The sequence below is a fragment of the Drosophila hydei genome, unplaced genomic scaffold (genome assembly GCF_003285905.1).
Source record: "Drosophila hydei strain 15085-1641.00,03,60 unplaced genomic scaffold, DhydRS2 tig00000090-arrow-arrow-pilon, whole genome shotgun sequence".
Lineage (NCBI taxonomy): Eukaryota > Metazoa > Arthropoda > Insecta > Diptera > Drosophilidae > Drosophila > Drosophila hydei.
Genome location: NW_022045662.1, coordinates 1953560 through 1977085, shown reverse-complemented (window position 1 = coordinate 1977085; position 23526 = coordinate 1953560). Strand labels below are relative to the sequence as shown.

General features: G+C 42.2%; 3 protein-coding genes across 5 annotated transcripts; 2 read left to right on the top strand and 1 right to left on the bottom strand.

The window, feature by feature from the left end:
• The first annotated feature begins 224 nt into the window (after positions 1 to 224).
• LOC111598833 (coronin-7) lies at positions 225 to 10661 on the top strand. Of its 3 annotated transcripts, XM_023314269.2 has the most exons (15): positions 225 to 612; positions 4244 to 4812; positions 4878 to 5064; positions 5130 to 5686; positions 5753 to 5905; positions 6409 to 6996; positions 7308 to 7488; positions 7563 to 7663; positions 7974 to 8006; positions 8094 to 8266; positions 8339 to 9271; positions 9339 to 9684; positions 9806 to 9941; positions 10088 to 10182; positions 10263 to 10661. In XM_023314269.2, exons 2-15 carry the CDS (start codon positions 4504 to 4506, stop codon positions 10353 to 10355), a joined length of 3885 nt encoding a protein of 1294 aa, XP_023170037.2. In that variant the 5' UTR covers positions 225 to 612; positions 4244 to 4503; the 3' UTR covers positions 10356 to 10661. The 3 variants fall into 3 exon arrangements, with proteins under 3 accessions (XP_023170037.2, XP_030078852.1, XP_030078853.1); XM_030222992.1 differs by lacking the exon at positions 6409 to 6996 and having other exon boundaries at positions 228 to 612; positions 10263 to 10659; XM_030222993.1 differs by lacking the exons at positions 6409 to 6996; positions 7974 to 8006 and having other exon boundaries at positions 228 to 612; positions 10263 to 10659.
• A 3868-nt stretch (positions 10662 to 14529) lies between these two features.
• On the top strand, positions 14530 to 20081 carry LOC111598843. The gene is made up of 9 exons (XM_023314279.2): positions 14530 to 14668; positions 14729 to 15646; positions 16319 to 16731; positions 17224 to 17375; positions 17442 to 17658; positions 18389 to 18739; positions 18795 to 19586; positions 19641 to 19861; positions 19922 to 20081. The coding sequence occupies exons 1-9, from the start codon at positions 14530 to 14532 to the stop codon at positions 20079 to 20081; spliced, it is 3363 nt and encodes a 1120-aa protein (XP_023170047.2).
• An 866-nt stretch (positions 20082 to 20947) lies between these two features.
• LOC111594263 (nuclear transcription factor Y subunit gamma) lies at positions 20948 to 23500 on the bottom strand. The gene is made up of 4 exons (XM_023307489.2): positions 23271 to 23500; positions 21797 to 23159; positions 21445 to 21737; positions 20948 to 20999 (listed from the first exon to the last, which is right to left on the bottom strand). Exons 1-4 carry the CDS (start codon positions 23312 to 23314, stop codon positions 20948 to 20950), a joined length of 1752 nt encoding a protein of 583 aa, XP_023163257.2. The 5' UTR covers positions 23315 to 23500.
• Positions 23501 to 23526: the final 26 nt, after the last annotated feature.

Below are 23526 nucleotides of genomic sequence, written 5' to 3'. Positions count from 1 at the left end.
ATCGAGTTTACATTTTTAATTTAAATTTATCGCAGTGGCAGCGCCAGTGTCCAACATTAGTACGGTCACACTATTAAATAGAATATAGAATATGTCAGTAGGCACTATAAATACTTCCATTACATAGCCAATATGTGAAAACCATTCTACTGAGAAATAAGCATAAGTAGTAGGTAAGCATGTAATGTCACTTATCGTCAAAAAAATATCGATGAACGAAGTAAAACCGATTACATTCGTATAGAGTGGAACGCATTTGGCAGAAACAATGTACAAACTATGATTTTCTAAAACATACAACTTTAAGCTTTAACCTTTGGTACAGAATCGAAATTAATGTAAAGCGTCATTTAACTTGTTAATCCAAAACTGTTTCGCGCCCGCGTTCCTCGTGTCACGACTTAATGCGTGAGCTCACCACTTGCGAATCGGTAATCGGCAGGAAGTCGATATATCGATGCATACAATAAAAATAACATCGACTCATCGATGTCTGTGTTAAACAGCGGGCAATACAGCACCGAAAAAAGCCGATGCAACATTTTTTATACACAAATTAAAAGAAATTGTGCAGTTGCGGGATATTGGTCAAAAGGGCGTGCCAAAAAACCTGTGAGTGTAAAAGTGTTTAATGTGCTGTGATTTATTTTGTTATTGCAATTGCAATTGCATTGTTCAATTATTGTCCACCCTGCGTAAGTGTGTCTGTGTGCAACATTTCAATTTTTGCATGTTTCCTGTATGTGTGCGTGTGTGTGAGTGCGAGTATGAATGTGTGAATGTACGTGTGTATGAATCGGGTGCAAAACTGCTCCTTTGTTTGCCCAGAACGCAGCGTCGGCTGCGCTGTTCTTGTTCCTCCTTGTTTTTGTAGTTGTAGTGTCGCTGACAGCGGCGCCAGTGCTAAAAAGGGTGTGTGCCGGTTGAACACAACAACAAACAAGCCAGTGGAAAACCAGAAGCAGCGGCTCCTTTTACATTCACATCCGTTTTGTGTTTTCTTTTTTTTTTTGTGCTGTGCATAAACAACGCCTAATTAATTGCACGCATTTGGCTTAGTATACGAAAAGAGAAAATAGTAACAAGCATTGAGTGCATGACAAACGCAGTAAGAAAAATGTCAATAAATGCATATGCAACAACAAACACGTAACGGAACCACCACCAGGAGGCCACTTGTGCTTTACACCCCTCCCGCCTGCTCTCAATACAGCTTACTATCTTGCTCTCTCCCTCTAACTGCTTGTGTTTTGTGTAGTGGTGGAAGCATCAAGATAGGAAGAAGAAAAAAACAGTAAAACAGTAGCTCAAAGCGTTGCCGGCTTACCGGTGCCGGTGTTGCCACCCACCCCCAACAAAGTTTCTTACGGTTGCACCCGCTCACTCAAACACCCATACACACACACACACCCTGTGTAGCCATTAAGAGAGACCCCCAGACGCACACACACAAATACACGCGCAGCTTCACGCTATCGCTCTCACTCGTTAGCACTCTCTCTCTCAACTGCAGCACGGATGCTGCTGCTAATGTTGTCTCCCGCTGTCTGCTGCTGCTGTTGCTGCGCTCTCCTGCAGGTTGCAATGCTCTGTGCACTTGTTTCTGCTTCATTTCCAATTCCCTTTTTCGCCAATGTCCGTCGCCATCGCCGCTGCTGCCACCCAGTTGCTCAGTTGCGCGCAGTTTTCTTTTTCTATATTTTTCTAAATCACTTGACCCGATTACCTGGTGGCTGCACCACCACCACCACCAATAGCAGCAGCAGCCAGCCAGTCCAGCAGGCTGGCAACGTCAACAACCAATGATGGTCATTTGTTTTGCCGCTTTCTAACGAACCAGTTGAATTTGCGCACGCGTCGTCAAGTGAGCGCAACTGTGTCTCTTCTTCTGCTACTTCTTCTCCTTGTTGTTGTTGTTGCTGCTGCTGCTGCTGCTGCTGCGTTTGTCAATACATTTAGCTCCAGTTGCCGTCTGCCTGTTATTGTTGATGTTGTTGTACTTTGCTAGCCACTGGCTGCACTTGAAATTAACCGCTAGTTGCGGCTCTGTGCAAATACACACATACCACAAAAAAGTAGAAGAAAAAAAACAAAAGTTGCAAATAAATAACAAAGAAAAAATAGAAAATCATTTTGAATACCAGGAAAAAGTGCTCGATCAACTATTTGGAGGCACTTGCTCAGATTTGAACCTCAAACTCCATGGCATTTGCATTTGCAATTAAATTTGAATGTGTGTGTGTGTGAGTGCGAGTGTGACAAACGCTCAAAGAAAGCTAAACTGTCTCGATTTTAGAGTGGACCATTAATAAGAAAGCTTGAGAGAAAAAGAACAAAATAATATAAACTTAAAAAAATATGTATATATATAGAAAAGTGTGACGTTCTAACCACATATACATATATATATATTCAGTGATTAAACTAAAATTATTTCCGTATTGCAAACTTTACACAAGGTCCACTTTAAAATATTTTTTTTTTGTTTTTTTTTTTTTAGTGTTGCAAATATAACAGAAAAAATCGTTTGTTTTTTTCTTTGTAGTCTTACGCTAAGACAAATGTTTATGAATATATCTATAAAAACATATGTGATAAATTGGAATAATTGAAATAATTTTTTAATTATAATGTTGAAAGTTTATAATAGAGCAATATTTGTAATTTATATATATAATTAATATTATAAATATTAATGCCAAAGAAAACAATTTATGTACTGTATTTATATTAATATATACATATGTCTATATATAATCAATTCTGATCATATCTGTTTTGTTATATTATATTCCACAATAATCGTACAGACATGAATCATGCGCCAAAATAATTCTTGTTGAAGTTTCATCGTATAATTGTGCATGAATCATGTTTTAACTATTATTGTTGAAAGGCGATTAGTTTGCAGCATTTAGAGATATCATCAGAATTAAGGTGGAACGATTAAAGAATTTAATTTATTAAGAATAGTTGACGAAACAAAAATAACAAAGAACAAACAACACTGATCCATTCACACACACACACACCGTTCACACACACATACATGCATACACAGGCACACATACATACACCCTGGTCTGGGTTGCTTATGAGGCGTGGCACTTGTTTATAAAAGGCGCTTACAAGTGGCCAACACCTAGATTAGCACAATTTGTATGCATGGAAAGCTTAAGCGGAAAAAGGACAAGGCATGCACATATACACACACGTACACGTACACGTACATATATATGTGTGTATTGTGTATGCTTTAAGCCTATCCGGCATCTCTGTGCCAATCGGCATTTGGCATTCTCCTCGCATCGCAGACGCAAACGCAATTGTTGCTGCTGCTGTTTTTTTTGTGCTTTCTCTTTTCATGTGATAAACAAGACGCAGAAATATATATATATATTTATATATGTATGGACACTTAGAGTGTGCAAGTCCTCAATAATTATAGCCAAGTGCAGCAGCAGCAGCAACAACAACAATTGCAGCAGCATTAGCAGACAGACGAGTCCAAGTCCAAGTCCAAGTTGTCCATTTCCATTTTTTTCATTCTTGCCGCACTTCAAGTTTCTGTGTATGGGCTGTTGCTTGTTGTTGCTGCTCATCTGACATGTTGTGAGTAATGCGACTCAAGTGTGGGCGTGCCAGGCAGTCATCAGGCAGCAACATCATATCACACAACAGCTTATCAATTGATATGTGTGTACGTCTGTTTGTGCGTTGCGTGCGGTGCTGCCGGACTTTGATCAAAAACAGCTAGTTCTGGCTTGAAAAAACTCTAAATTCCCTTTGGCTTGGCCTTAACACTAAGAATTGTCTGATTTGCATGCAGTAAGCGCTCGCTAAGTGAAATTTGTGCGTACTTTGCAAATCAAATAAGAGAAATTTAGTTTTTTCTTTATTTTATTTCAATGTAATTGAATTGCCATAAATGCGGGCAGAGTAACATATATATATATATATATATATATATATATAAATATACCTATATAAAGAACAAAAATAGAATTTGTATATACATATACATTATAAATAAAATAAAATTCTGCAGAGGTTGAAAAAACACACTTATCCACGCACAAGTCCAGCTAATCGCTGAGCTATCAGCGGAAAGCAACGGCTGCACTGACAGGGTGATTCATGTGTGGTGGGCCTGCAACAGTGGCAACAACGACAGGGGCAGGCGATAACTTAACTTAGCAATAATCATAATAATAATAATAGAATTTCATTTTTGTAATTCTAGCCGTGCGGACCACAGCCGAACAAATAAATAAATAGCAATTACAACAGAAAAAGCTCCAATTGAAAAGAGGAAAAAGAAAATTCATAAAGAAAAGAGCAAAGAAATAAGCAAGCGAGTGAATTGCACGGAACTCGTCTTCTCGAATTGGAAAAGTGAGACATCGCTAACGGTAGCAGCGATTCAAAACAGACCAACTGCAATCGGCACACACACAGGCACAGAAACACACACACATATATTTATATTTATATACATACAGCATGGCCTGGCGCTTTAAGGCTTCCAAGTATAAAAATGCCGCGCCCATTGTCCCAAAAGCGGAAGCTTGCGTACGTGAAATTTGCGTGGGCAGCTATCAAACCTATGGCAACAATATCGCCGCATCCGCTGCCTTCATGGCCTTCAATTGGGAGCATAGCGGCTCCAGTGTCGCTGTCCTGCCGCTAGATGATTGCGGACGAAAAAGCAAGACAATGCCATTGCTCCATGGCCATACGGACACAGTGACAGATTTGAAATTCTCGCCATTTCATGATGGACTATTGGCAACAGCATCGCAGGATTGCCTGGTGAGTGAGCATAGCAGGCGGGAGGTGCAATTAAGACATCATTCTTTCCATATATTCATTTGCAGGTCAAACTTTGGCACATACCCGAAAAAGGACTCGAACAATCGCTCTCTGATCCGGAGGCTGTATTCTCACATAAGCAGCGGCGCGTAGAGACCGTCGGCTTTCATCCAACTGCCGATGGTCTTATGTATTCCACAGCGGCTGGCTGTGTAGCGCTCTTCGATATTGCGGCCCAAAAGGAAATCTTCTGTGAGTAGCTTAAAACCTTGGCATATCCAACTCACCACAAACTAATTAACATTCGCCTCATCCAGCCAACAATGAACACCCGGAGGTAATTCAATCAGCAAGCTGGCGAGAAGATGGCACCGTCATGGCCACCAGCTGCAAGGATAAGTGTGTGCGCATATTTGATCCACGTGCCGCCGGCTCACCCATACAAATGTTAGCTGAATCACATCAGAGCATTAAGGACTCGCGTGTCGTCTGGCTGGGCAATCAGTCGCGCATCCTGACCACAGGCTTCGATGCGGCCCGTTTGCGTCAAGTGATCATCCGTGATATTCGCAATTTTAATACACCCGAAAAGACACTGGAGTTGGACTGCTCGACGGGCATATTGATGCCGCTATTCGATCCCGATACGAACATGTTATTCCTGGCTGGCAAGGGTGATACGACCATTAACTATCTGGAGATCACAGACAAGGATCCCTATCTAATCGAAGGACTCCGGCATACCGGTGAACAAACCAAAGGCGCTTGCCTAGTACCCAAGCGTGCTCTCAAAGTGATGGAAGCTGAGGTTAATCGTGTGCTTCAACTTACCTCTAACATGGTCATACCCATTATGTACCAGGTGCCACGCAAGGTAAGTGACAACAATGCCCATATAAATGTGAATTAATATAGACATTTATATGTCGTATCTCTTCAGACTTATCGCGACTTTCATGCTGATTTATATCCCGAAACTACGGGCTACAAGACGGAGTTAATTGCCAGCGAATGGCTAAATGGCACCAATCAGGCAGTGCCCAAAATGAATTTGGATCCAGCGAAACGCGAACACGGCGATGAACCCATTATCGTAAGTAATTATTAATATATATTTGATATATATATAAATATGCATAAGAGTAATCATCAAGCTTAAAAAGTGCTTAGTTATTGCGTTTGCGGTGCAACTGCTGAGTCAGCATTTCAGATCTATTTATACATGCTTATCGTTAAATATCGTGAAGAACGACCATAGCATTTCAGAATTTGATAAGGCTGGGCCTTAAACAAATAATATGGCATTACTACTACTAAATATTTTAAGACTAAAAGTCGTTGAGCAGTATAGTTAATGCTGCACTAGGCTATTGGACATGCATTGCTCCAATAATGAAAGATAATTTAAATAAGTTTTCTATACGTACATCATATGTAGATCATGTAGTTCCTATGGGAGCAGTTAGTCGTTTAAGAATGTTAGGAATATAGTCACTTGAGAATCTCTTATTGTAGACCAGTTAACTGGGCTTAGATATGGGATCAGCAGAGCTCTACAATAACACATATACAATATATATATATACATAAACATAGATACATCGTGGCAATTTGAGCGATTTCGTTAAAAATCTTGAGAACCAGAAGGCAAAGGGCAAGAGTCAAAATCAAAATCAAAATCAAAAGCCCGCCACCACATCGACGGCCAAGCGCAATGACAACGAGCACTTTGTGATGCTGCGCAAGTGCAACAACGGCGAGGAGAAGAATGGCAATGGGAATGGCAGCGACTGCAATGAGAGGCGTTTGCATCAAGCCAAGATGCAGCCAAAGGACGATTGCAGTCTGAACCAAAGCGAACTGATACGCAAATTTGAAGCCAAATACAAGACAGACTCGGAGAAGGATCAGCAGGCACAGCACCAGCAGCAGCAGCATTTGGATGAGAAGGACTCACCCACTGAGCACTCGACTGGCAGCAGTGAGGAGGCCTCCTCGTCGGCTGCTCTGGACACCAATTCGCCCAGCGGCAGCCAATCGCCACCGAAGCCAATGCCACGCACCTCACGTAACAATTCGCTGCCGGAGGCAACTACTCCGCAGTCGGGCAGCGGTGGCGACTCAGCTGGCGAGGGTAACACGCCACGTCCACGGCCACGCACAACTGCAGCAGCCGCCTACAAGGTGCCACAGTGAAACCACAAAATGAAGTTTTATTTCATTTGTAATTTTGTTCAATTAGTCACAAGTTTTTTATTTTCTAACTCTATTTTAATCAAAGTTATATAATTTATTTTATTGTTCCATTCCACACTTCCACAGTAGCAATTGATTATTGTTTCTATTCCATTATTATTAGATTTCTAGTGTTTATTTTTTGAATTATTTTTGGGTGTTTCATTCCACTATTCCAGTTGAGAAACATTTAATTTGTATTTTATATTTATTATTTATATTATTTAATGATTTTAACTCGTGTTTTCTCTGTTTCACAGCCACGCCTTGGCCCGAAGCCCTTCTCTAGCAACACGGGCGACGTTTCCTTTGACAAGGTGTTCGCCGTGCCCGTTGCGCCTGGCTCCCATGAAAATATATCAACTGTTGGCCAGGAAATTTGCGGCGATGCGCCAACAGGCAGCAGCAAGCCCGATCTCATTGTGGAAATCGAAATTCAAAGTAAGCCAACGACTACCAAAGCAGTGAGTGACGCTGTGAAGCCAACGACTAATTTAATCTTTGTCTCTCCGTAGAGAACGAACCAACTGTGGCCGGCAATGGCAACGGCAACGGCAACGGCAACGGCAATGGCAATGGCATGCAGAAGTCGTTAACAACATCGGAGCGCCGCAAGGTAATTAACATATATGTATATATATATATATATTTGGAATAGCCATATATGCTTACGGCCACACTTGACTAATATTTTCAACTCTTGACCTCTCTTACATGCCTGTGCCAAAATTTGTTTCTACTCTCGTTTACTTTATTGCATAAACAAACTCTTGTAACCAACAAAAACACGTACCCTGCTAACTAACAACCCAAACTACTCCCGAAACTGTGTACTTCTATTGTGCTACTTTCTACTACTTGTCTACCTAAATCCGAACTGCAACAACAACAACAACAACAACCCACAACTACAATTACAACTTTAGTCTTCGGCTGACGATGATGAATCATCCGATAAGGTCTGCAAAAGGATTTCTTGAATTTGACACTGAAGATTTCAGATTTGCTCACATCTCAATTTCTTCTCTCCAACTATTTGTGTTTAGATATTTGAACAGAATTCAGAATCGTCGGAGAACTCAACAGAAGGCGAGGATCGCACCGATGCCGATTTGCGGCGCTTTTCAGCGGTGCGCAGCAGCATTGCCGAGCGACGTCGCGTCTACGAGAGCCGATCCAAGAGCCAGGTGGATGAGAAGGCTCAATCACCAGTGCCGCTGTAAGTAGTCGTCTCGCGCTGAATATGGAATCCTAATTAAAATCGATTTTTCATTTATTTTTTTTCGATTAGTCGTCGCGAGAGCTCAAAGATAGAGCCGCTTAAGCCCAGCCAGCAAGTGGGAGGCAATAGCAATGTTATTCCAGCGGGCGGCATTGATAGCAAACGCATCTCGGTGCCAGAGGGCAAACTGTTGGAGGAGCATCGCGGACAGCGCGGCAATGGTGCCGGTCTAAAGAAATCGGCGACAGAGGCGGCATTCAGTGCTGCATCCACAAAGCGCACCTCCACCGTCTTTGGCAAGGTGTCCAAGTTTCGTCATTTGAAGGGCACGCCCGGCCACAAGTCCACACATATTGAGAACTTGCGAAATTTGAGCCGTCAGATACCGGGCGAATGCAATGGCTTCCATGCCAATCACGAGCGGGTCGCTGTCCCGCTGGCCGGACCGGGCGGCAAAATTGCCATATTCGAGCTAAGTCGTCCAGGCCGTTTGCCGGACGGTGTCATCCCATCGCTGGTGAATGGCAGCAACATAATGGACTTCCAATGGGATCCGTTTGATGCACAGCGTCTGGCGGTTGCCTGCGACGATGGCATTGTCAAATTGTGGCGCATCGAGGAAGGTGGCCTGAATGAGCCAACCAATGTGCCGCAAGGCGAATTGACAGCACATTTGGATAAAATCTATTTTATACGCTTTCATCCGCTGGCCGCTGATGTGCTGCTGACAGCCAGCTATGATATGACCATCAAGCTCTGGGATTTGCGTACCATGACCGAAAAGTGCGCCCTCAGCGGTCACACAGATCAGATATTTGACTTTGCCTGGAGCCCGTGCGGCAAGCTGGGCGCCAGCGTTTGCAAAGATGGCAAAATACGCGTCTACAATCCACGCAAATCCGAGACACCTATACGCGAGGGCAACGGGCCGGTGGGCACACGCGGCGCACGCATCACCTGGGCACTCGAGGGTCATTACATTGTCTGCACCGGATTCGACAAGTGGGTTCAGCGCGATCTATTTATTCACTATCATGTATTCATGTATCGATATATTCCATTATTACAGGGTATCGGAGCGTCAGATAAGCGTGTATAATGCACAAAAGTTGACTGCACCGCTAAATACGGCCAGCTTGGACGTATCGCCATCGATACTCATACCATATTATGATGAGGACAGCTCAACGCTATTTGTAACCGGCAAAGGTGATTCGACCATCTATTGCTATGAGATAACCGATGAGGAGCCATATATATGTCCGCTGTCGCATCATCGCTGCTCTTCGCTGCATCAGGGCCTCAGTTTCCTTACCAAGAATCATTGCGATGTGGCCAGCGTGGAGTTCTCCAAGGCATACAGGCTGACAAATACAACCATTGAACCGCTCAGCTTTACTGTGCCACGCATCAAGGTAACAACACCTACAATAACACTGTACAACACAAATGTGAAGCAAAGTGATTCGATAACATTTTGGAAAAGATTAAGATTAAAGGATTATATTTTAAATTCACTTTGCTGTTGTTTTCCAGAGTGAACTGTTCCAGGATGATTTGTTTCCACCCACACGCATTACATGGAGCGCCACGCTTTCTGCTGAAGATTGGTTTGGCTGCAACGACAAGAGCGCAGCCAAAGTTAGCCTCAAGCCCGAGGGCATGGATACACGTAAGTGACTGCCCTCTCGCTCTCTCTCTCTCTCTTGCTGTCTCTCTCTGGCACTTATACTTATGCTTATGAACTGCATCCGTGGAAGACGGACTGTACTCCTCTCCCTCCAACTAGACTCATGCATTTCTCTCCATTATTTTCAGTGTCCTCCATACAGCAAGTGCCAGCGCCAGTCAAAAAACCGGAGCATACGCAGTTCGCCAACAAGTCTGAATATGAGACCAACAAACAACAGGAGGTAAGCTTCCCCCCTCTCTCTCTCTCTCTCTCGTTCTGTCTTTGTCGTTTTACTTACATTTATGCACTTTTACTTTGCAGATTCAAAAATCAGTGAGCGCGCGAATGGAGTATAACACAAAGTTGGAGCAAGATGACATGGAGGGCGTCGATGAGAACGAATGGCAGGAGTAGCCCCTACGCATTGCATACACATAAGCTATAATATTAAATATACACTCATAGATAAGTTCGACGCGTATATATATGGATATACGATGCATATTTATACGTATACATATATATATACATTGACACACACACACACACACACGAACACACTGACATACAGGACCCGGCGAGGATTACATGTTTAGGCAATCCGCGAGCTTTGCTTCTGTTTCTACCTTATTTTTGATTAACTGCTCGGTGCTGTTAGAACTTAGAGAGAGAGAAAGAAGTAGATAAAGAGGAATAGAGAGAGAGAGAGAGAGAGAGAGAGAGAGAGAGAGAGAGAGAGAGAGAGAGAGAGAGAGAGAGAGAGAGGGAGGGAGGGAGATATATATATATACTGCTAACTGGTTGTGTGCCAATATACCCGCAGTTACCCTGCACCCGTTTACATATACCCAACTGCAGTTGCTCAATCAAATTGCCAAATTACAATTGTTAAGGCAGATGATCCATTTTATTATTGTTTATTTTTTTCTACATTTGTTTTTAAATAATTGTATTTGTGCTTGTAATTGTTTTCCTTACACAGACAGGAATGTGTATGTAGGCATATATGCATATATGCATATATATATATTTATATATGTATGTGTATTTTTTTGTGTTTAGGTAGTTAGTCGAAATTAGTTAAGCGTATTATACACATTTTAATATATATTTTACATTTATGACTTTCTATAGATTTTCGATTCGCTTATATATATATATATATATATATATATATATATATATATATATGTATATATATATATATATATATATATATATATATATATATATATATATAAATATATATATATATATATATATAAATATAAGTTTGTGGCCATATATGCTGTTGATAATGATAAATTAGGAGACGTCGAGGCGAAAGTTAGTGACAAGATTATATAGTACATGATCTACATGTATATTTTTTAGAGTATTTTTTTTTTACCTCTCAGTTGATTTCAAGTGTGCTCTCTGTATATTGATATATATATATATATATATATATATATTAGATATATCGATATCTATATCATTATATTTTTGTTAGTAAATTGCTTTGCGATAATTCTCTCTCGCTTTGGCATATGAAAAGCAGCTCAGTCGGGTCTAACACACACACACACACATCACACACACACACATCACACACACACACATCACACACACACACATCACACACACACACATCACACACACACACATCACACACACACACATCACATACACACACAAACACCTTCTTTACATTATGTATTTTAAATCATATTTAGAGGACATTTGAAACAATTCGCTTTTTTTGTCAAACTTTTTTTTTATAGTCCTGAACCCATTAGAAATGGGCGAGAAGGGTATGTATTTTACTAGCGGAAGAAGGCGTGGCTGATCAACTAAGTAATGTCCGTCTGTCCGTCTGCATGCTGTACGACTTGAAATTTCAAATACTTATCAGAATTTGATATGTAGTCGCCTTTTGAATATCCGCAAGATTTCTGCAAAGAAAAAACAACTAACTTCATATGGCAGAGTCTTGAGCTCATGCACATATATTCGCTGTCATATTCCGCAGCTGAAAGATTTATACAATGGAACAGCAGAGGTACAGGCGCTGCCTGCCTGTGCATGGATGTTTGAAGCAGGGTATCCACAAGTCGGGCACTGCTGACTACTGAAGCACTCTTACTCGTCTGTTTATGGATTTAATTCTTCTAGTCTTCCTTTTGTGCGACAGTAAATCGTGACCATGATACATATAGACATATATTTATATATATATATATATATGCCAAGCAAATCGTACTCACATAGCAAAACAAGAATCAGAAGAACCAGAAGCATAATATATAGACTGTACTAAACACTGAGACGTTTAATGCGTAAGCCAATCAAGCGAGTATTTTGTTAAAACTAAGCGTAAAATCATCAATAAAAAGAAGTGAGAAAAGATGAAGCAAGAAAGAAAGAACTAAATCAAATCAAATCAAATCAAATTAAATATGTAACGCCAGATCAAAAGACAAATCTATTGATAAAACGAATACAAAAGTGAACACAATTCCAAAACTGTTGAACGAAAAGACTTGAAATCGCATCGTTGCCATTAAAAAAAAAAAATATACAAAATTTGTTTTGTAATGCAAACAATAGGAAAGCGAGCAAAAGACTCCACTAAGACTAAATATCTATATTATATATATATATACATGTATTGTATTTGTACTTTGGCAATAGATAACATAAACACATATATAATCTATATATATATATATATATATATATATGTATATATATATATATATATATATATTTATATTTATATTTTGTATACAATAGAAACAAGAACTTTTGCGACTGATTGACCAACATAAAACTATACTCGTAACATAGCGCTGGCTTAGAGCTATGTGCTTAATGTAGCACATAAGTGAACAAACAAATAACAAACAACAACAAAAGACATTCAATTTAATGTTGCATTTACTCACAAAACCAAATTTATAAAACAAAAACTAATTCCAAAACTATATTCCAATTTCATATACAATTGTTCAACTTCTCTCTCTAGTACTTATATATACAAGCTTATATATATATATATATATGGAAACTATTCAAATTATGATCTTACGAATAGAAAAGTATTTATTTTTTTCTTTGGTATTTTGAAAATTCCAATTTTCAATCTTGATATTAGTTTTCTTTACATATATTATATAGATATTCATATTTGTCACATCTGTTTTCGTTCTGTTTTTTTTGTGCCCTCCACAACAACAACAATAATTATAATAATAATCGCGCTCGATATTATGATAATATATATATCTATATATATATATATATTATTGTACTTTACAAAGGATATTTGAATACTATATCTATATATAGTAGTACATAACATATTTTCAAATACACACACTCACTCACACTTTCACACATAAGGTATTTCTTTTTGAATGTCTCTCTTATTTATATTTATATATATATACAAAGCATATATATGTATACATAAATGTATATGTAATTAAACAAAGTAAAAAGAAATAATAATTATAATAAAACTTTATTTAAAAAAGAAGAAGAGATTTTTGTAAACGCGTATAAGAAAATTTAAAAAAAAAATAAATAAAAATAAAACTAAAAAAAAAAACAATCTTAAAATTTAGCAGGCAAACGAGGAAGTCCCAGCAAAAGAAAAACCAGATAAAAATGAAAGGCATAAATATTATACAATTTATTTTACAGTATATCCGATATATCAATACTCTAGACTTAAGTGACCAAAAAATAAAGAAGAAAAACATTAAATTAAAACAAAAACAAAAACAAATATATTTATATACATAATTAAATTATAATAAAAAACCAAAAAAAATAATAAAAAAACAACAAAAATGCAATACAAAATTACCCCCAAATTCTCTTGTTTGACAACTTTTATTGGCAACACAGGGTATATGGAGAGAGCTACTTAAGTTGGGCTATCGATATTTATCGATTTCAATTTAAACGCCATTTCGATTTGGATTTAAATATCACTAGCAGAGCTCATGTAAATATAAAAAGATATGCAGAAAACTAGTTAGCTGGGGCTATCGATATTTATCGATTTCCGTTTAAATGTCATTTTGATATAGATTTAAATATCACTTGCAGAGCTCATGTAAACATAATGAATGAATAGAAACAGATGTAAAAAACTTGTTAGCTGGGGCTATCGATATTTATCGATTTCAGTTTAAATGTCATTTCGATATAGATTTAAATATCACTTGCAGAGCTTACGATAATATAAAGGAAAGATAGAAATATTTATAGAAATCTACATAAGTTGGGCTATCGATATTTATCGATTGAGTGCTAATATTTGATAAGAAATATTATTTGAAGAGAGTAAAATGAGTATAATAGAAAAGTGTTGGATTATCGATACTTTATATGTACATAAGACAAAGACTTGCTCTAGCTCCATCTCTTCTCCATCCGTCTATCGCTCCTGCTCCCTCTGCCTGACTTGCCGTTGCCTGGGACAACATTGTCCTCGAGTGCAGCTCAGTTTGCCATCGAACAAACAAAAGTGAAATGCTTGCGCAATCTCGAAGCCAGCCAGTTGGCAAGTGCACAGCGAGCAGAGTTGACTTTTGGAATGAAGTTTCTGCTGAAGAAATGTTTGCGCAAGAAGGCGCCCGAAATGAAGCCAGGTGCCATACTGGATGCGGTCATATCGCAGTCCTCGGCAACGGCGTGCAGATGCCTGCTCTACAAGCTGGCCGACTACAAGCGAGGTAGGTTAGCTGGCCTAGCCAGAGAGTAGCAGTGTGAAACTGAGTCTGTTTGAATGGCAGGTGGCGACCTGATCGATGCCATCAATACGGGCGGCTTGATTGCCGTGGAGCAGCTGATACGGGAGCAGTTCGGTGTCTTCATGTATAACGATGGCAAGGGCCAGGTGATCAATCGTGCTGAGTTCTTGCGCTGGAAATACCGGGACCATACTGAGGTAACAATACCCATTGAGGCATCGCTATCCATTCACGATCCGCTGGGCAAGTGGGAGGATCACAAGGCCTGCTGGCAGATGCAATATCGTGGCGCTCTTGGCGAGAGTCTGCTGCACGTGCTCATCATCTGTGACTCCAAGATCCACACGAAGCTGGCGCGTGTCCTGCTCCGCGTCTATCCAAATCTGGCGCTCGACGTGATGGAGGGCGAGGAGTATTTGGGCGCCAGTGCGCTGCACCTGTCGATTGCCTACAGCAACAATGAGCTGGTCGCCGATCTGATCGAGGCTGGTGCCGATATCAATCAGCGTGCCATTGGCAGCTTCTTTTTGCCGCGCGATCAGCAGCGCATGAATCCGGCCAAGAGCACCGACTACGAGGGCCTAGCCTATATGGGCGAATACCCTTTGGCCTGGGCCGCCTGCTGCGCCAACGAGAGCGTCTACAATCTGCTCGTCGACTGCGGCGCCGATCCGGATGCCCAGGACTCGTTTGGCAACATGATTTTGCACATGGTTGTCGTTTGCGACAAGCTCGACATGTTCGGCTATGCGCTGCGGCATCCGAAGACGCCGGCCAAGAACGGCATTGTCAATCAGACGGGCCTGACGCCACTGACGCTCGCCTGCAAGCTGGGCCGTGCCGAGGTCTTTCGCGAAATGTTGGAGCTGTCCGCCCGTGAGTTTTGGCGTTACAGCAACATCACCTGCTCCGGCTATCCGCTCAATGCGCTGGACACTCTGCTGCCGGATGGACGCACTAGTGAGTATTCGATTAGATATATAGATGGATAGATAGATTAGATATGTATATATATATATATATATATATATATATATATCAATCAATCAAGCAATCAGTCAGCAAGTCAATGTCTTCTCTATAGCTGTCCAGCTTTTACAGCTTGAGCCCAATATCTAGCTCAAGCGATGTGTCGATTTTTAATACTTCAATCATTCAATCAGCCAACCAGTTAGTCAATCCTTCAATCAGCCAACAGATAGATTCATTATAAATACTCTATAGCTATAAGCTATCTAGCCTGCTTGTTCATCAATCAGTCAATCAATGTGTCAATCGGTCTATCGGCACAATATCTTTAGCCCATAGCAAACAATCACAGATTCTTTCTCAAATGAAGTGCGCTTTACGATGGCTTTCAAGCCTTCAATCAGCCAACCAATCAATCAGTCTGTCAGCCAACCAGTTAGTCAATCAATTCACCAGCAAGAAGAGCTTCTTTATATCTTCTCTATGATCGCCTGGATCGCACGGCTTGAGCCATGCGCCGGTCTTCAATCAGTGAGTCAATCATTCAGCTAACAGAAACAATTCCATATAATTCCATCGGAAGAGCTTGGACAATCGTAGACAAAGAATTTGAACTGTCTCTTATCGATTTGATTGACAGCTAAATGCTTTGCTCTTTTGCAGACTGGAACTCGGCGCTATTCATCATATTGAACGGCACCAAGCCGGAGCATCTGGACATGCTCGATGGCGGCATAATACAGCGCCTGTTGGAAGAGAAATGGAAAACGTTTGCCCAGAATCAGTTCCTCAAGCGTCTGCTCATTCTATCCACCCATTTGCTATGCCTGTCCGTATCCGTGTATTTGCGTCCGGCACACGATGGCGACGAGCAGGACGAGGAGAATGGTGGCGATGCAACAGCCATGGCACAGCTAAGCGATGGAGCCGCAATTGACGAGAATAACTACAATGCCCAAACTGTGGCGCGCTACTGCGCCGAGCTGGCGACCATAGCTGGGGTGCTCAGCTATGTGGTGTTCCAGCAGGGTGACGAGATCAAGAATCAGGGTCTTTCCGCTTTTCTCAAGCAGCTGGTACTCACTCGCTCTCACTCTTAGTCTCCCTCTCCCACTCCATTTCATTCTTACACACATATATTTTCATTGGCTTTCAGTTGAACACATTCTCTCTCTCTCTCATATTTTATCTCTTTCTTTTACACTCGCACTCTTCGTCTGCCTTACACACACACACCCTAACACTATCTCTCTCTATCTGACGCTGAATCACATCCAAACTCTCTCACTCCGCCATGCTGACTCTCACTTTCTATCTATCTCTCTCGCACCCTCTCACTGACACTCATTCACTCACACACTCACACACTTACACACACACACTACCGCTCGCACATAGAAATTCTCTCTCACTCAGCCACTAATACTCTCTTACTCTCAGTCACACATACGCAATCTCTCACACACACACACACACTCTGCTCTAATACTGCTGTCAATCTAGCCTTTTTTCGGCCAGATCTGTGATGACTGTCAGCTGGCCCTAACTGATCCTTGCTTTCCTTCTAGTCTCACGCACCCGCCAAGGCCATATTTTTGTTTTCGAATCTGTTGATACTCGCGTGCATTCCGTTCCGTCTGATCGGCGATACGGACACTGAGGAGGCGATACTAATCTTCGCCGTGCCTGGCAGCTGGTTCCTGCTCATGTTCTTTGCCGGGTAGCGTCGAATCTGCATGCAATATTTGGCATTCAATCGTTTGACTTTGAGCTTCTTTTTTGGCAGCGCTATACGGTTGACGGGTCCGTTTGTGACCATGATTTACTCGATGATAACTGGCGACATGTTCACCTTTGGCATTATCTATTCGATTGTGCTCTGCGGCTTTTCGCAGGCATTTTACTTCCTCTACAAGGGACATCCGCAGGTGCAGTCGACCATGTTCAACACCTACACCAGCACCTGGATGGCCCTCTTCCAAACCACGCTCGGTGACTACAATGTGAGTGTTCTCTATGTGCGCTTCTATCTTAAAATTATGTCAAGTTCGAAAATGGCTAAACTCGAAGAAAATTTACAATTTTTGTCGAAATTGATCGAGATAGATTTTTCCACAGATCGAATATCAGTTGATAAAGCTCGAAAATATTTCGAATCGGAAACTATACGAAAAATGAATTTTCATTTAATTTAGTTAAAGCTTAGAGTCAATAGTTCGATTTCGAATTCAGTCATTTTCGAACTTCGAAAACGACTCACATTTCGAAATAATGCTAATATTACTCTAATATAATTTCGAAAATTGATATATTTTGAAGTTCGAAAAAAAAATTAATTCAAAATCATTAAAAATTTCGATCAATTTTTATACACTACGGAGCTGAATTCGAATTTAGACTTAGATTTTTGAGAGCTAGACGAAAGTAGAGAATCCTACGTAACTGAAAATTTAATATTTTCGAAGATCAGAGCCAAAGTCTATCAAAATTTTGAAAATGACTAATTTCGGAGTCCCGCAATTGGGCAAAGTTGAGTACAATTTGAAATTGCTTCATGAATAAGACTACGCCCAAAGCTAAACATTTCGAAAATCTTGAACAATTTCGAATTGGACTACGTCTAGGTATTAGCTATAGAAAAACAGCTGACATAAAATATTATATGTATATGTATCTGTATATATAAGCTAGAGTTAGACTCTCGCATGTCTAATATCTCATCTATATGAACAGTATCCCGATCTGAACCAGACGACCTATCCGAACCTGTCGAAAACGGTTTTTGTCATCTTCATGATATTCGTGCCGATCCTGTTGCTTAACATGTTGATCGCCATGATGGGCAATACGTACGTGACGGTCATTGAGCAGTCGGAGAAGGAGTGGATGAAGCAATGGGCCAAAATTGTGGTCACCTTGGAGCGAGCTGTGCCGCAGTCGGATGCCAAAGGCTATCTGGAGGCCTACTCCATACCGCTCGGTCCAGCCGACGATACGGGCTTCGAGGTGCGCGGCGTTATGGTTATCAAGAGCAAGAGCAAAACCCGTGCCAAGCAGCGCAAGGGCGCTGTCTCCAACTGGAAGGTGAGCCAATACCATAGCCCAATCTGCTCTAGCTTCAAATCGTTTGCGATTGCAGCGCGTGGGACGGGTCACGTTGACAGCACTGAAGAAGCGTGGCATGACTGGCGAGGAGATGCGACGATTGATGTGGGGCCGCGCCTCCATATCGAGTCCCGTCAAGGTGACCAAACAGAAGCTCAAGGATCCGTACAATCTGCACAACGAATCCGATTTCACCAATGCCATGGACATGTTGACCTTCGCCAACAATCCGGCTGCCAGCAATGGAGTTCCATTGCGCAGCTCAACAGCAGCAACAACTGCAGCAGCAGCAGCAACAGCGGCAGCGGCTGCACCCGTGCCGGATCCATTTCGTGAGCTGATCCTCATGTCGGATCAGCGACCGGATACACACGATCCGCACTACTTTGCCGGATTGCAGCAGCTGGCCAACAAGGCATTCGATTTGGTTGAGCAGACGCTCAAGACGCAGCCGCAGCTAACCAGAAAGATATCCGTGCCAGCAACTGTTGCTCCAGTAGTAACCAGCGCTGCAGCGGCACCTCCATTGAAGGCCGCTCTGCCCACGCCTGCAGCCGCGCCCATGGCTAGCAATTTGAGCAATTTGTTCCAGGATCCCAAGGACATTGTGGACCCCAAGAAGTTGGAGGAGTTCATGAACATGCTCGCCGAGGTAGAGACCGAGGAGAGCGACAGTGGGGGACCCATTCTCGGTAAGCTATCGCTGGCCAAGCGCACCCACAACGCCCTCTCGAAGGCGGACATTAAACGCTCGCCCAACCACAACGGCAAGTCTTCCATGTCCTCGGTGTGGAATCAACAAATGCCACAGCTGGAGACGTTGCCGGTAAGTTGATCCCATTCTGGAGCACAGCTGCTACCAATTGTTGTGCCATTGCAGGACTTCAACTTTGATGAGGCAGTGGCCGAGGAGGTGCTGACCATCGAACAGGAGGCGGAGGTGGAAACCGAGGATGGGAACGGTGAAGTCGATAGCGATGATCTGCCCACAGCCGATGAAGTGCATGCCACAATGAAGCAATTCCATCTGCGCAAATGCCAGCCCAGCCAGGACGAGGCAGCGCGTCGAGCCAAAAGCGCACGGATTCGTCGCCGCAATAAGTGGGTTGCGTAAAACGTGTGCCTACTGTACACATCTAATACAGAAACTATCATCCACAGAGTATCTCCGGAGGAGAGCGATGCGGAAGTGGAGAGCAAACACAGTCGTGGTCGCTCGGCAGCTGTTGTGCGCAAAGCTCAATCGCCGCCGGATCCCCTAGAGCCGTGGAGCACGCGCGAGTTGCAGGACATTAACAAAATATTGGCCAGAAAGAATTGAGCCAAAAAATTCCAATCATATAAGCACGACAAGTGAATTAGAGACAAATTTGTTGATGCTTTCAATTGAGTTGTGTTTTGCAAATTTACTTTCATTAAATACAAATATTTAACTATACAAATACAATATATCATATATATATATATATATATATATATATATCTATGTATACGTTGAGGGGGTTGTTGGGGTGTGTGTTTTCTATTGTTACGTATTGTTAAAATAGAATGTGAAACCTGCAGCTCAGCGTCCTGTTTTCATATCAGTTACAAAGCCAGGGGAATGCCGATTGAGCCGATGCCATTTTCAAATTTGTCAACTATTTTTTAATATTCATAATTTATAAATGCATTCACACACACACACACACGCACGCACGCACACAGTCACGCACTCGACACAATCGCATACACTAGTTGAAACTTAAGAATACAATTGGCAACATGAAATTGTAACTATGTATCGGATCGGATATAGCAGTTATGAAACTCATTATGATATGTACATTAAGCTGAACACCAATTCCAATTTTAATTTACATTTTTTTAAATATAGATAGCCATTTCCCTGGCCTTGGCCCTACTGCCTAGCTGGTTATTATTATTTTTGTTGTTGTTATTGTTGTTGTTGTTGTTGTTTTTTGGCTTCACTTTGCTGCCTAAAGACTAAAATACATTACGTAATTCTAAAAAAATGTTATGACATCTCCTCTCATCTCATGACCCATTTATGTGGTATTTATACAATCGCTTAATTAATTACAAAGTTACTTAGCGGCTAGCTAATCAAACACTCCTCTATACATAAGTATACACATTAGTACGAAACTGAATTGTTGAATAGCTGAATGAGGCGCAATTGACATTCTAGCCCAATATTCTATAAACAGACTTGCCTCCCGATGCTTCGATATGATTGCTAAATGTCGAAAAATCCATCGACTTCAATTCAATGCTAAACATGTTTCAACCTAAACTAAATTATTAAATTAGGCTTATTAATAAGGTGGTTGCTCTTATATGTTGTCTGTTGTCTGTTGTCTGTTGCCGTTGTGTTTGTTTTCATGTTTTCGTTTGTTTTGGGCTTGTGCTTTCTCTATCTTTCTCTATCTCTCTCTGTCTAGCTTGTTGGGTTTTACCGAAAGCCGCTGCTAAGTGTCCGATCGTTGGTTAACGCGTTAAGACCTTGCGTTTGCGCCTGCGTTGCGATTTGGGCGTTCGACGCCGTCGTATTAATGAATATTGATGCTGCGCTGTTGTTGTTATTGCTATTGCCGCTGTTGTTGTTGTTATTGTTGCTGTTGCTTGTATTGTTGTTGCCGCTGCCGTTCGGATTGCTGCTACTTATGTGTAGCTGTTGCTGCTGCTGGTGATGATGTTGCTGTTGCTGCTGCTGTTGGTGTTGCAGCTGCTGCTGTGTTATAGCTGTTGCATTTGTAGGCGTCCCACCCAGCTGCAATATCTGCTGTGCCGTCAGCAACTGAGTGGGTATTATCACCTGCTGCTGTTGATTGTGCTGCTGTTGCTGCTGTTGCTGTGCAGCTGCCGCCGCCGCTGCCGCTGCTTGTACAGCAGCAACCTGCTGCTGTTGCTGCTGCTGCTGCTGTTGTTGCATCTGAAGTCGTAGCAATTGCAGCTGATTGGCATTTATGGCGATCTAATAAGCAAACTTTTAGCTATTGATCAATCAATTGAGAGTTTTCTCAAAATACTTACCGGTACATTGGTCAGCTCGCCTGTGGGCGATACCACCTGCTGTAACAGTTGTATTTGCTGCTGTTGTTGTTGCTGCTGCTGATGTTGTTGCTGCTGTTGTGCCAGATTCTGCAGCAGCGCCGTTTGCTGCTGTACCGCAGTTGTTGGCGCCGGCGTCGCCGTTAACTGTCCATTGGGTCCGGCTGTGAGTATTAGCTGTTGTGTCGGCTGTTGTGCAACAATATTTAGGCCGAGACTGTTTTGATGGTGCTGTTGGTGCTGCTGCTGATGCTGTTGCTGTTGGAGTTGTTGCACTAGCTGCGCCGGCTGCTGTCCAGGCAACGCTATAAAGTATTGCAACTGCTGTGCACCAGCACCCTGCTGTATGATCTGCACCTGCTGCGGCTGATGCTGGTGGTGCTGTTGCGCTGTCAGCTGCTGTAGCTGTTGATTGCTATTGGCCGCCGCCGCTGCTGCCGCAAACAGATCCGGACTCACAGTGCTAAAGCCAAGAACTTCAGCTGTGCTGGCATCTAATTTGAGACCAGCGGCAGCAGCAGCTGCCGCAGCAGCAGCAGGTACATTGGCGCTACCCACAACGTTGCTGGTTGTAAAGCTAGCATTGATATTGTTGTTGCTAACAACAGATGCGGTTGCTGCCACAGCAGCAGCCGCTGCAGCTGCTGCTGTCGCCGCCGTTGATACATTCGAGCTGATTGGCTCTTTGGTTTTCTGTGTGGTTGACGGTTTGATCTCCTCTCTCGGCACAATATCGATTAGGAAATCAAATTGATCATAATTGGCAATTGCCTGCGCAATGTCCGAGCGCTGCAGCGTACGTCGACGACTCTCCTCTGTGTGAACCCAGGCGCGCATTGTTAGCTCCTGTATGAAATATTCGCAGGCCTTGGCAAACAGCAACGGCGCCTCGCCCGCTATCATTTTGGCATTCTCATCCAGTTTCATGATCTTCTTGATGCGCGCCAACGGCAGCACCTGATGTTTAGCATCCACCTGGCCAATTCCATTTACCTCAGTCAAGATATTTGGCCAAAAATTGTCAATTGTTGGTGGAGGTTTGCGTACAATTTGAGTGCGCGTCGCTTTGGTCGGTTTCTCTTTCGTCGCTGGCGCTGTCGTCGCAGTCGTCGATGTTACGCTAATGCCTGTCGCATAGGATGCGTTCACTCCGCCACCGCTGCTATTCGTTACGGACAAGCCCGTTTGCATGGGCATTGTCAACTGCTGTGACGTGACAATTACAGCGTTGGGTCGCCGAAGGGCCGGCGTTGTTGTTGTGGCCGCTGACTTGGTCAAAGTGTCATTTAGTTCCACTTTGATCGGTGTGACAGTAATGGTGTTGTCAAACATAGTTGTGGCATTGCTACAAAAAAAAGCGCACACGCAGAAAACACAATAAATCACACATAAGAAAAAACGAAACACACTATAAAATTGTACACACTGTACAGACACACGGGTATCCGAGACTCACCTATTTGGCGCCTTATTTACGCTGCCATTGTTAGTGGCGTACATGGCCACGTTAGCTCAGGTGTGGCGTGTTTGCCGGCTGTAATCGGTAATGGTATAAACACAAGAACCTCTATTCCAATTGTATTAAAATTTGATTTTTAAAAACTTATTGCTGGTAAATTTCGCAAATGCGTAATGCATACACAATGCGCTAGGGATGGCCACTGGTGCTGCAAAACAATCGATAAGGTCACAATGGCAGCTCATGTTCAAAC